The sequence below is a fragment of the Alosa sapidissima genome, chromosome 7 (genome assembly GCF_018492685.1).
Source record: "Alosa sapidissima isolate fAloSap1 chromosome 7, fAloSap1.pri, whole genome shotgun sequence".
Classification (NCBI taxonomy): domain Eukaryota; kingdom Metazoa; phylum Chordata; class Actinopteri; order Clupeiformes; family Clupeidae; genus Alosa; species Alosa sapidissima.
This window is the reverse complement of record NC_055963.1, coordinates 5,799,622-5,813,451: the sequence shown is the minus strand read 5'-3', so window position 1 is coordinate 5,813,451 and position 13,830 is coordinate 5,799,622. Positions and strand designations below refer to the sequence as shown.

Here is a 13,830-nt window from a genome sequence, read left to right as displayed (position 1 = left end):
TCGCTCAGTGGTTGCTTAGCAACTTACATCTCACGTAGCATCCTCGCGACCTGTAGACGCTCCTCGCCAAAGAAGGCAGGCACATACCACAAAGAGTGATGTAGCCTAGCCACAGAGATGTAGGCTAACAGATTTCTCAGCACTTTCCTTAATGTACATTGATTTACGTGTAACGTGCGTTCTTGTTTTAAAATGCTCTTTAATTGTTGGTCTATCCTGATACAGTAATATTTTGGTCAATGTAGTATACTCTGTAGTAATAGACGCTAAATCCACAAGATGGCGATCCTGTATAATGCGAGAGCAGTAGGCTAGGCTACTCCACTGTGACCCACTTCATCCGAAATGTGGGGGAGATTCAGAAACCAAGGTTACGCCTAGGCCTAGGATACTCAAGCGAAATGCCTATCACCGAGAGAAATTAAATACAACCTAAGAAACATTTTCCTTAAGAAAATATTAGGACAGCAGAATCAGTGTTAAACAAAAAAAGGAGATAAAACAGCATGTGGTCAACTCTTTCTGTTATTTCCCTGAGGAAGGCAAACTAAAAACTGTAGGCCTATGTGCAGGTGGCACTTTTCATCCTAGGCAATCATAATTTGCATAGTTGTACTTTGGACAACAAAAACTGGCCAAAACATGATAGCCTACCATCACATGATCTCATCACAAGAGCAAGAGGCTAGGCTGATATGTGAATTGGCCATATGTTTGAAGTTCACAGAGAAGACAGCAACTCTTTTCGTTATGTCTCAATCTGATCACTTTATATACTGTATAGTATAGTACAGTGTATATATATTTGCATGTTTAATAATGCCATGAAACAACCCTGAAGTGCAAACATAAAGATATGTTTTAGTCTTGCTTTTTTAGATCTTTAATAATTAACATAAGTAGATTACTCTTAGATAGAAATGCAGTAGTCCCTCACATCTCACCTCACAACACTGTCACAGGTATACTGTGAAGGCTTGACCTCTTTTTTTCCTGCACAATTTTTACTGTACAGAATTAATTTGCCTCTCTCTCTCTCTCTCACACACACACACACACACACACAGTGAGAGAGACAGACATAGAGAAAAACAGAAAGAGGGCCTTTCTTACTGTTCTGAGACACACTTGATCTCTGATAGAGCAGCTGAGCCCTGCATTTGTCTGTATTTCCAGTGTAGAGCAATTATTTTTGTAACAGAAAATATTGACGAAATAATTATCTGTTATCTGCAATTATTTGTTAGACCCATGTTGGTGAGGGGCTAACTTGGAGTGAGTGCCTAGACACATCAGCCAATAAGTAACTCTCAGAACTGAAGAGTTCTTAAATAGGATGTTAATCCCCCTTATATGATATTAACATGCTTGTGTGCATGTGTCTGACCGGGAAGGGAACTGTGTCCCACCTTAAATTGGTAGATGTCCAATTACACTACATATTCTGTAAAATGTTCTGTGCTTTTGTTCATTTCAGTCTCACCACGTTGAAGGAGCCAACCACTGTTTTTCCCATATTCCAACTTAGATTGTCAATTAACAACGTGAATGGGTCATTTTGTTTTATTTCTGGGTGTTGGTTACATTAAAGGGGAGATCTGAGTGGTAGGGTATCTATCTTGCACGTGTGTCATGTTGCATTACTGTAAATAGGTAGGTCACTATTTCAATATAGCATCTTGATATTTTGAGATAACTTCTCATTAATTTGACATAATTATCTCGTTATTTGAAGATAGTATCTCATTATTTCGAGATCTTGATCACACTTCACACTGTAGAACTATACTAATACTATTACTTATGTTGGACCGCCATCTACTGGGCGACTCCTAAATCATTATAGCACAATTAATATACAACTCATGTAGGTTAACATCCAACTCATGTTCTTAATACCTATAGCCTATGCTGAAGATATGATACATATATGATCAGAGATGATACAAGGATACAAGGAAGTTTATTGTCACATGCATATAGTTACTGGAAGTAAGAAATGCAGTGAAATTATGTCTGGTGTCTATAATTCAGCCTATTTGTGCAAAGTGGGGGGGTAAAAAGTGCAGTAGAAGAGGGGTTTAGTAGATTAAGTGGCAAGGGCTGCATAAGAAAGATGGGGGAGGATTGGAATTGGGGGGAGGGGGCACCAACAAGGAGCACCCAAGAGCAACAGGGGCAAGGAAAAACTCCCTTACCAAGGAAGAAACCTTGGGCAGATCCACGGCTCAAGGGGCTAACCCAACTGCCAGGGGTCTTGCTGTGTGTGTTGTGGGGATGACAGGGGAGATGGGATAGTGTGCTGTGTATGTGGGGAGAGGGCAGTGTGTGTTGGAGAAGCTTCCTGATGAAATAATGTGCTGTGTATGTAGGGGAGAGGGGGGGGCAGTGTACTGCAAGTATGGTGAAGGGACTTACTATTGCAAGCAGAGTACTGTATTTATGATGTATGTGAGTGATGAAGATGTGTGTGTGGGCGGGAGGGGGCAGTGTGCTGTAAGTATGTAGAGGATGTGTGTTGAAGAAGATCCTGAAGACAATGTGCTGTGTATGTAGGGAAGGGGGGCAGTGTGTAGCAAGTATGTAGAGGAGGCTTACTGTAGCAAGCAGTGTGCTGTATGTATGTGAGGTGATGACAGTGATGATGTAAGTGTGTGTGTTTTTTTGTGTGTGTGTTGGGGGTGGGGGGGGGGGGGGGGGGGGCAGAAAGGCTAGGCAATCAAGGACATGGGTAGATGGAGGAGAAATCAAAAATAATAAATAAAAAGTTCTGCAAGATGTGCAAAAGTTAGAGAAAGTCAGATATGTGTGTGTGTGTGTGTGTTTTGACGTGTGATGGAATAAGAAAATAAATAACGTGTGATGAAATAAGGTCTGTAGCATAGGGTGAGGGATGTAAAAGTGCTAAAGGTCTTGTAGGTGTGTGTGTGTGGGGGGGGGGGGGGTCATGAGTGCTCAGGAGTGAATGAGTGCAAAGTCAGTATAGTGTGAGTTCAGAGTTGGGAAATGTTTGAGAGTGCTGAGGAGTGAATGTGTGCAAAGTCAGTATAGTGTGAGTTCAGAGTTCGGATGGCCTGGGGATAAAAACTTCTCCTGAGTCTCTCAGTTCTGGCTTTGTGACTACATAGGCGTCTTCTTGATTTCAGCGGTAGGAATAATCCATTGTTAGGATGAGAAGAGTCCTTCAGAATCTTTTGGGCTCTTAGGAGTACTCTTCTGGAATATATCTTGTAGAGCAGGAAGTTGAGTTCTTATAGTACGTTCAGCTGAGCGCACTACTCTCTGCAGAGTACTACAATCTCTAACTGTGGAGTTCCCATACCAGGTGATGATGCTACCAGTTAGAACACTCTCAACCGCTGAAGTGTAGAAGGCCTTCATGATGGATGTAGAAACTTTGAATTTCCTTAGCTGACGAAGGAAGTTGAGTCGTTGTCTGGACTTCTTCAGAACATATTGAGTGTTAACAGTCCATGTTAAGTCTTCAGTAATGTGGACACCAAGGTATTTAAAACTTGTGACTCTCTACAGGTTGCCCGCTGATCATTAGTGGGGTGTAACTGTAGTTCTGCTGCTGCCTTCTGTAATCCACTACCATTTCCTTGGTTTTATTGATATTCAATGTCAAGCTGTTAGATTGACACCACTGTGCCACCTCATCAACCTGATCCAAGTAGAGCTGTTCATTGTTGTTACTAATCAGGCCCAAGATCACTGTGTCATCTGCAAACTTGATGATGGAGGTATGACTACTGTTGGCTTTGCAGTCATGTGTGTAGATGTTGTCCAGCTTGATTTTGGAAGTATTGAGACCCGGGTATGCATGTAAAAATGGTGATCTACGAAGAATAAACTTCACAAAGTTATTCAGTGTGGACAATATTAAATAATGTATAAGTATATACCGGTATATTCTTTTGATCCCATGAGGGAAATTTGGTCTCTGCATTTGAACTAATGAAACACACTCAGCACACAGTGAGGTGAAGCACACACTAATGCCGACGCAGTGAGCTGCCTGCTACAGCGGCGCTCGGGGAGCAGTGAGGGGTTGGGTGCCTTGCTCAAAGGCACTTCAGCCGTTCCTACTGGTCGGGGTTCGAACCGGCAACCCTCCGGTTACAAGTCTGAAGCGCCAACCAGTAGGCCACGGCTGCCTCAATATAGGCTAACACAATTAGGCTACAATGACTGGTCTGGACGGGTAATAATGACATACTAATTCTAAATATTGAGATAATCATCCCGAAATATTGACATAATATGTCGAAAATTTGACATATTATCTCAGAATAATGAGAAGTTATCTCAAAATGTCAAGATGCTATCTCAAAATAATGAGAAATAATGAAAATAAATAGGCTACTATCTTGGGTCCGTGTAACGCTTTGCAGTGCTTTGTTCTATTTGCTCCATCCATCTGATCCAAATAAAAAATGTGTTCAATAATCCAATTTTCAATTTTTTTAACTGGTCAGCAAATAGATAAATGCTGCTATTTTCTACATTTGTCATTAGTCACACAAGATAAAGGAAAAAACAGAAACTGGATTGGAAACAAAAGTAAAATTCAGTTAATATTGGATTTTTGGCTTTTTTTTACCGTTTTTGTTGGGCTGAACCACAAGCGTAGGGGGAGGGTGTGACCTGATACATATAACAGAGCGCGCGGTGTTGGTAATCACATTTTATCAGCGGATGTAGAGATGGAGGGCTATCAAACACAGTTCAGCTTGCATCAAGGTGCCAAGCGATAATGTCAGCTCGAGACCAGAACTTCAGATGCAGAGGGAGACATTGCTGCGTCCTGACACTTATGAGTAGGCTAGCCTACGTGTTCTACTCATGTCTCATAGGTAGAGAAGAGCTGTTCTGCTTTGGAGATCTACATGTTGTTGAAATTAATAAATAGATAAACTGATAAATTATTCACTGTTGTGTCTTCGTTTAAAGTGTTAAATAAGCAAAAACGCCCCATGTCAAACAGTGCTTGGGGTAGGGTTTCATCGGGACCCTTTCCACAGGTGTATTAATCAAGCACCATGCAGTCTGCATTCATAATCAAGGTGCATGATTGTATACACCTGTGAAAAGGGACCTGATGAAACCCATGAATAGGCCTGTACCGCTCTGGGTCTGTATAGCCTAAACTGATGGATGGCAAAGCATTCTGCTTTGGGGAATTGTTTGCTATGGTAGGCTATGGCATGGCCATGGTATTCAAATATACTATATGTTCAACATAGGTTGAAAGTTATGTTTAACGTCCCATCTCCCAAAAATCGGCAAAGTTTTATTTATTAATCTATAAAGTAATGAGTAAAAATCACGAACAACTTCAGGCGGCGCTCTCGTCGACCAGCTAGATGGTGTTCTCCCCCCGGTGCTTGTGGTTCAGTCCAAACACAAGCGCAAAAAAGGAAAATTAGAAAATGTACGCATTATTTCAATTTTTAACTTCTGAACAGAAAACCATAACTGTGCTCAATTGAAAATCAAAATAAGCACCAATAACTCCTTTACTGTGCCGTCTTAAAGAATGGATAACAGATTTTAAAGCCTATTTTTATATTTTTTTCATGTGAATTCTTAAAATAGAACACAACACTGCAAAGTGTTACACGGACCATCTTGAAATAATGAGCTGATAGGTCAAAGTAATGAGAAGTTAACTCAAAATATCAAGATGCTATCTCGAAATAATGAGATGCTATCTTGAAATAATGAGATGATATGTCAAAATAATGAGTTGTGGCTTTTTCTTTTACTTGGCAGAAGCGGGCTTCCATACTATTTCGGTCATTCCATCTATTTAACAAGTCTGTGATCTGTGTCAATAAAATCTATTTTTGATAGAACAGTCATGATTTCAAGTTTATCCTGGGTCAGTGGTTTAAGCCCTGCCTGTTCACACATAATTAATTGTTACATTTTTGTTCTCTGGGTCTCCTTACGTTAAATTGAATCTTACCACTGCAAAAGCTTTTGGGGACCTTGCCAATAACTAAGGGGAGGGGGGAGAGCCTATGTTGCTAATGTAGCCAATCCTAGCGACTTCCTTGAATTGAAATCCTTCCTAGAGAGGTGCTCGTGTCAATAGCAGTAGTAAACTTATATATATAGGCTACTGAGGAGCTGTACCAAAAAATACAACTGTACAATTGTACGATTTTACTATTTATTACCTGCAGCTTGATGTTAAAAGATATTCATCATCAAGGACATCATTCAAACTCTAAAGTAAGTAGCCTAACTGTATGAAGGTTTAGAGCAACAATGTTGTTCTTTATCTAGATCTGCTTCAAACTCATTATAATGCCACAATGACTTATGGAAAATCTCACACGTGTGTTGGAAGATTAGGCTTATTGGTACATCGGTCATGTTAGTTAGGCCTATCTGCTACTTGTGAGAGTCCTGTGTGTGCTGCCTGTGCAATAATGCTCCAGGGTGTCACTTAAGAAGACGTTTGACGATAAGAAAGAGGTTGAGTAACACACAATTATGTGACACATTGCCGGAACACTTGATTTTGCTTGCGCTACGTAATATTGGGTATGGGCATGGATATCAATTCGATGGTGTTTATTGTCTCTATTTGCTTTGTCTCTTTCAGCTGAAGTCTGTTGTTTCACATCCTTGACCGTGTTAGGCAACTTCCTCTACACTGAAGTGGTAGTGTGTTGCCTGTCATGCAGTTATACATGGATTTCTATGCAACGTCACGAAAACATGCGTGCGCAACTAAGAGGCAGAAAGCACCATAGAACAGCATAGAGCAGTGCTCTACATGAAAATAATCAAATGAGTTTTTGTGCTGAAAACTGCACCAATTCGAAATCACGATGGTTAGAGAATGTTCAATATGTTCAATATCCCTAACGGGATCCATGTCTTCAACAAAAATGACAAAATACGATGTTATATTAATAATGCAAATGAACGGCAAACTCTGAAATATAGTCTGAAATATGGAAGCTGAAATAGGCCTAACTGGCATGACCGATGTAGATCGATAAGCCTTCCAACACACACGGCGCAACAATCTAATCATAGAATTACAATTATTTAAGTATGTGTATGGTATATAGCCTACTTGGGATGCCTAAATGCAGATGTCAAAGTTTTCTATTTTCGTATTTATGTGAATGTATATGTAGATCTGAAGTTTAAACAGTAGGCCTAGCTGTGACGTGTCACCTGACATCACCATCAAATTAGAGGATACAGAACTATTAATGTGTTTAATTTTTTTATTTACTTGTGATGAATCAGATTTTAGCCCAGACACAAATGCAATTGCCAGAATTGAGACGTTGCCAGAATAGTTTGCCATTATATTTGTGTCTATGTGATAGCCTGTGTAGGCTATCTTTTATTAGGCTTGAGGTAAAAGCAGAGAAAGGAACCTGTGATTTAGTCTGAGCTGCATCAAAATCTAAGGCTATATGTTCTTTAAGCCTACACATTTTCTCATTTTCTTACTTGACCTTTTTTTTTCAAATGTCTGGTTAAAGCTGCAGTTGGCAGGTCTGACAGATTGAGGGGACTTAGCCAAAATTTTGAATGTTTACAACTCTCATGCCCCTCCCCCACTACCACTGAGCACCCCCTCATTGAGTTTGTGCTCGTCAGTGTGCACCAGACTGTGATTGACAGTCAGATCTCACACAGCCCTGCTCTGATTGGACCAGAAGAACCGGGGGCTGTGGATTTTTGCAAAACAAATAACAGGCTCTAGGTGGAGGTAGAAGTACTGGTTCTTTTCTAAAACCAGCTGATTTATGTTTTTCTGTCGGAGCATAGTGTCGGTTTCAGTGAATATGATCACTAAAATCTTGCCAAATGCAGCTTTAAGTGACACCCCGAAACATTATTGCACAGGCAGCACACAGTAGGACGCTCACAAGAACTGGCATAACCGATGTAGGAGTAGGCTAAGCTATAGTCTAAGCCTAATATGTTCATATATCTTCCAACAAACATAAAAACGGTGCAACAATCTAATGTTAAATAATTACAATTATTTCCCGGAATGTTCCCTAAAGGTATAGTTTTGTACAACTATTAGGGAACCTTTAGGGAACGTTCCCTGATGGTTATATTAAGGATACATTTTTATCCATTAAGGAACATTCCCAGAATATTACCTAAAGGTATAGTTTTGTGCAACTATTAGGGAACCTTTTGGGAACTAATTAGCTTTCCGTCTGGTTCAACCATGTTTTCAATAAACAGCACCGGAGCTCGTAATTTATCTTTTGTTAGTTCCCAGCATGCATTAAAGAATGTAAATTGAAAGTCAGTTGCCGTGTTTATTATTGTTTTGATTTCAAACAGTATGGTTGAAACAGTTTATAGCCTTCTCTTGCTGGTGTTTTGAATAATAACATGACGGGATATTAAAAATGGTTTAGTTAGGCTAGTTTATTGTTTATTATTTATTATGACACACCGTAAACGTGAAAGTACTAGGTATAACCTGGTATATACAGCTGATTCTTAGCAGTGACATGAAGGAGGAGGGTACAGCTATCGCCGGTGCAGACATGAAATAAGTACCAATGATTACACGCAGAAGGCATGATGAATGTATATGATGAATGAATGACTATCAGATTTGATACATGCACTTGAACTCTCTCTTATAGTGAGCTGATATCTCCCAAATCAAATTATAGGCCTACTCAGTGCTCGACTTTTCTCTGGTCGAGTTTTAAACATGGTTCAAATAACGTTCCGCGAATGTTCCCGGAACCAAAGATTTAACAATGAAGGAACGCTCCGCCGCTGTCAAGAAAACTTTCCTGAACGACCGTGAGTGAACATTAGCAGCGAACGAGCAGCGAACATTCCCGCATCCTTCCGCAAACGTCCGCGGAACGTTCCCCGAACCAAAAATTGTTTGCTGGGAACAACTTGGCAGACACGCTTTCATGAACAATAACAAATTAGCGTAGATAACAGCAAGTTAAGGATATTTGTTGTGTGTTTTATTGTGAGACATGCATTTCGTTTGGAGTGGCATAGGCTACCGGTAGGCTATCAAAAGCACTTTTGGACTGTTTGATTATATTGCTAAATGTTGGGACTGATGGGCACTGAAATTTTGGGGGTATTTGATGGTTCGTTTCATGTAGTTAAAAGAGTGTCAGGATTTCCACCCACTGTTTATTGCGAGACAAGGCAGCCGCTTTCATTCATTCATTGAATGTGCGCTGTGCTGTAATGGAAACCTTATTGCGTAGCCATGTAGCCTAAATTGACTTATTTTTTAATCATGCATGCTTTAGTTTTTATTAAATTCGTAGGCTGGAATGCCTCGCGGCAACAATTGTGTTTAGGCTAGTGCTGCTTCAGCCTCTGGCAAGCTCAGAAGGGGGCGGCAAGTGACTGGTATCTTGAGAGCGACAACGACTTTTCATTGGCAACAGTAGGAAGTGTATATTCAAAGATCTTTAAATACCGCAAACCTCTCTGGTATAATGTAGCCTGATTGGAAGTAGGTAACAAAACTAGTGACAGTGGCTGTAATGTCGCAGCAGCCAACGGGAAAAAAAAGAACTATTGCGGGATCTATCACAAACATATTGATAGATTTCACCTAAGTTAGCTATTTTTTTTTCTCCATGTCACTTCTGGGGCTCCATAGATTCGCCCATTTTAACGCAGCTGTTTCAAGTTGTGAGATTTCCATATGAAGGAGGAGGCGATGGGATTTTGAAGTTCCCTGTATGTTTATTTTGCATACTGAACTGCCGTTATTCAACTATGCCAAGGTTCCTAAGAAATGCGACAGTCCTTAAGAAAATATTGGTGAATAGCAATATTTTTTGTTGTTGTTTTTTTTAGAAATCTATTTAAGATTTATCTTAAGATTTTTTTTGTGAATCCAGCCCCTGGCCTGTGGTAAATTATTGCATAGAATCTAAAACAGATATGGCCAGTATCATTAGTATCAAAGAATGTACTGTAAATAACTGAAACTGTGTTGTTTTATTTCAGGATGGATGTGTCCTCAAATTGGGAAGTTGACTTAATCACTCCACTCTGTGCTTTGGACAACCCTCCTTCACCCCCTGAGCTGAGAGATAAAGATAGCTTTCATGTCTTTATCAGCTACAGCAGCTGTGATTCACAATGGACCCAAAGCCTCATCACCTGGCTGGAATCATCTCAGTGTGGTCTACTGACCTGCTATCATGAGAGAGACTTTGTTCCAGGCTGCAGCATCCTGGACAACATGACAAATTGCATTCAGAAAAGTCAGAAAGTGCTCCTTGTCCTCAGTCAGGACTTTGTGAGGAGTCGCTGGTGTCTGCTGGAGGCCAACCTGTCCCTGTTTCGAGACTGTCTGGAGTGCAAGCCTTTGGTTCCAGTGCTACTGGAACCTGACATCACCATCCCTATCTACCTATGCCACATAACATACCTGGACGCCAAAGACCCAGAGTTCCACAGTAAACTGTTAAAAGTACTCTGCACCCCCAATAACCAGCTGCAAGGTTCCAGTGTGGTGCCTTTCCAGCCACCCTCGGTCTACAATGGCAAAGCTCTGCCGCCTCTCACATCTGTGAATGAGGAGGGCCTTCACAGGTGGGAGGCAGGTGTGTTCAGTGACCAAGGAGTCCCAGAGCAGCTGCGCTTAGTGGTGCAGAATGAGGAGAGGTACATTGCAGCTATCAGGATGGTTAACAGTGTCTCTCAAACAAAGGTCTGGGTCCGGTCTTTGGGCTTCAGGCTATTGTTATATTTTATTGGAATAGCATTTATTTTATGTTTAAGCTTCCCAATATCTATTTGTATTGGAAAATATGGTCCATCAGCAGCAATTTACATTTCCGCTCAATTGGCTTTTATCTATAGACTATGTTTTTTGCACATAGACAATGATAAGTATTTAACGCATGAAATGCAGAAGTGCACTGGCAAAGCTAATGTTTCTCTTTCTGATGAGAAGATTCTAATAGGCTGTCAGTCACGAACCAAACTGTACTTCGTGTATGTATCTTTGGATGGATGCAAGCTCATGTTCAATGAGACTTACCAGTCAGCCCTTGCTGAGGAGATGTTCCAAAGGGCCTTGCTCCACTTCTCTTCAGGATATGCCTGCTGTTTAGCCAAAATGCACTTCCCGTTCGACATTTCCAGCTCAAATGGCCACTTGGAAGGTGGCGTGTGCTTCTGTCAGTATGTCTCTCAACAGCTGAAGAACGACAAGTGGTCATAGGATTCCAACTACGCTTAAAGGAATTCTGTGACATGCTCTTGCAAGACCTGTGGATGTCAGACCAAATGGCTGCTTTGATGCATTGCACTGTTAATATAATATATTTCTAGCTTGATTGATTCAGCCCTTGCTTTGCTGCACACACTAGGGTTGTGATACAGGCCCATCAAGAAGTCATGCGAAATTGACCTCACCTCACTGAACTAGAAATGGATGCAAAACACTTTTCCAGCTGGGAAAAAGGCTGAGTGAAAATCCTCAGTAAGTGGCACACAATGGAGCTAAATGGACAAAGGATTTATCTAATCATGTCTCTGGTGTTTCTCTTTCCAGAAAATACAAAGCTCATTAAAATTATTTAGAAAGGGAGCAAAGGGATTCAGTGATGGAAGGTATATATATATATATGTAAGCAGGTTCGGTCGACCAACGTGAGACAATAAAGAGTCAAGTGTCAAAAATGTTTACAATTTATTTGAAACCAAGCTCATGGGAGAAGGAAGGAGGAGTCAGAGGTTGCCACCCACCACTGGGACCTTGAATAAATAAGATACACCAGATCAGTCACAAGGAATAAAGGGTAAGGCTATTTGCACCCCTGGTACAATTAGCAGTGTATGCTATTCGTACCCTGGTGCAATAAGAAGTGAATTCTATTCGTACCCGGTGCACACAGCAATGTGTCCTATTAGTACCCGTCTGGTACAAATATCAATGTATGCTATTCGTACCCCGGTGCACACAGCAATGTGTTCTATTAGTACCTCGTCTGGTACAAATATCAATGTATGCTATTCGTACCCCGGTGCACACAGCAATGTGTTCTATTAGTACCTTGTCTGGTACAAATATCAGTGTATGCTATTTGCACCCCTGTGCATTTAATCTGGCATATTGATCACACAATGTAATAATATATATATATATATTTTAATAACAAGCAACATGTTTTTTGTTGTTACATATTAACAGAGTGTAAATAGCTCAGCTGTGTAATCACTCTGAGTAAGGTATGCTGTTTGCATCAATGTACAGTTAGAAGTGGATGCTATTCGTACCCAGGTGTTTATAGTACTGCATGCTATTTACACCCTGGTGCATGAACTAGCTAATTGTTGCAATCAAAACTTCCGTTTGAGAAACGATTTCTTATTCAAATTGCGCACCTTCTCTCCAGAGACATTGGTACACATGCACACTCACTCCGCCAAAACGCATCACACGGGAATCGAACCCCGGTCTCCCGCGTGCCAGCCCTTGCCTGTCACCACTACACGATCTGCTTCAACGAGAAGTTGAGGTTTGCAGTTAAACTTATAGTTTATAGGCCTGGACGTCATATTTACGAAATTTCTGTTAGCTAACAAACTGACGGTTGTATGTGTTCACTGAACAAAGATTATGAAAATAAAACACAACTTTTCCATCTCAACTTTAATTTGAACAGATATTAGTGCTGAAACCGTTCAGAATTCTTCACTTTCTGCTGACGAAAAAACGAATGTCGGCCATGTTTTTTGGGCAAGCGAGCAACATGTTAGAGGGGATGCATCCCCTCTATTGAAATCCGAAAACTTCTTATTACAGTGCATGAAAATGCACTGTACTGTTCTTCCTAGGCAACTTCTTCTTCTTATCATTATTATTCCGCTTACCACTTTTTCCGTACGCTATTTCTCTTGAACAGAGAACTTAGAAACTTCATTCAAACGGGTTGGTATGACTTTTCAACTTTGAAACTTTTATACTTTTTAAACTATTAAAGAAAAACTTTTTAAAAATCCCCATAGACTTAACATTGCCGATTGTTACATCATAATACGGCCGTTAAGCAATTAGAATCCTATAGCAGGTGTTCAGGCCACCTGCAGCCTCATGCTTTAAGCATACAATCTGGGTCAATCAAGACTACACATCCTATTCAACTGTTTCCTCTGCCCAAAACTGTTTCAAAATAAAAGTCCTCACTACAATAATCCACTGTTAAACAATGTAACCAATTAAACTACTGAACTTTTTACATTCAACTTTTAAACGGTCTACTTTTAAACTATCATTAAACTATCTATCTATTAAACTAGCTGTCTATCAACAACTTTTAAACTATCTACATTCAACTTTTAAACTTTTAAACTATATACATTCACTAGCTGTCTATCAACAACTTTTAACTTGTCATCAACTATGTCAACACTTTTCATCAACTATATGACTCCTACCCACTGTAGCTAGTTAGCATGGTTAGCAAAGTTAGCATGTTAGCATCGCTAACATTGTTAGCATTTTTAACAAAACTGCTAAAAATGATTAGCTAGGTTAGCTAAGTAACATGGTTAACATAGTTAGCATGCTAGTATGCTAGTTAGCATTTTTAGCAAAACTGCTAAAAATTATTAGCTAAGTTAGCTAAGTAACATGGTTAGCATAGTTAGCATGTTAGCATGCTAATTAGCATTTTTAGCAAAACTGCTAAAAATGATTTGCTCGGTTAGCTAAGTAACATGGTTAACATAGTTAGCATGCTAGCATTTTAGTTAGCATAGTTAGCATAACTGCTAAAAATGATTAGCTAAGTTAGCTAAGTAACATGGTTAACATAG

At 40.1% G+C, this 13,830-nt stretch overlaps 1 protein-coding gene across 2 annotated transcripts; it reads left to right on the top strand.

Moving 5' to 3' along the window:
• The first annotated feature begins 6,075 nt into the window (after positions 1–6,075).
• LOC121713958 lies at positions 6,076–11,751 on the top strand. Of its 2 annotated transcripts, none has more exons than XM_042099069.1 (2): positions 6,076–6,240; positions 10,006–11,751. In XM_042099069.1, the coding sequence occupies exon 2, from the start codon at positions 10,007–10,009 to the stop codon at positions 11,228–11,230; it is 1,224 nt and encodes a 407-aa protein (XP_041955003.1). In that variant the 5' UTR covers positions 6,076–6,240; position 10,006; the 3' UTR covers positions 11,231–11,751. The 2 variants fall into 2 exon arrangements, with proteins under 2 accessions (XP_041955003.1, XP_041955002.1); XM_042099068.1 differs by lacking the exon at positions 6,076–6,240 and adding an exon at positions 9,669–9,816.
• The last annotated feature ends 2,079 nt before the right edge of the window (positions 11,752–13,830 follow it).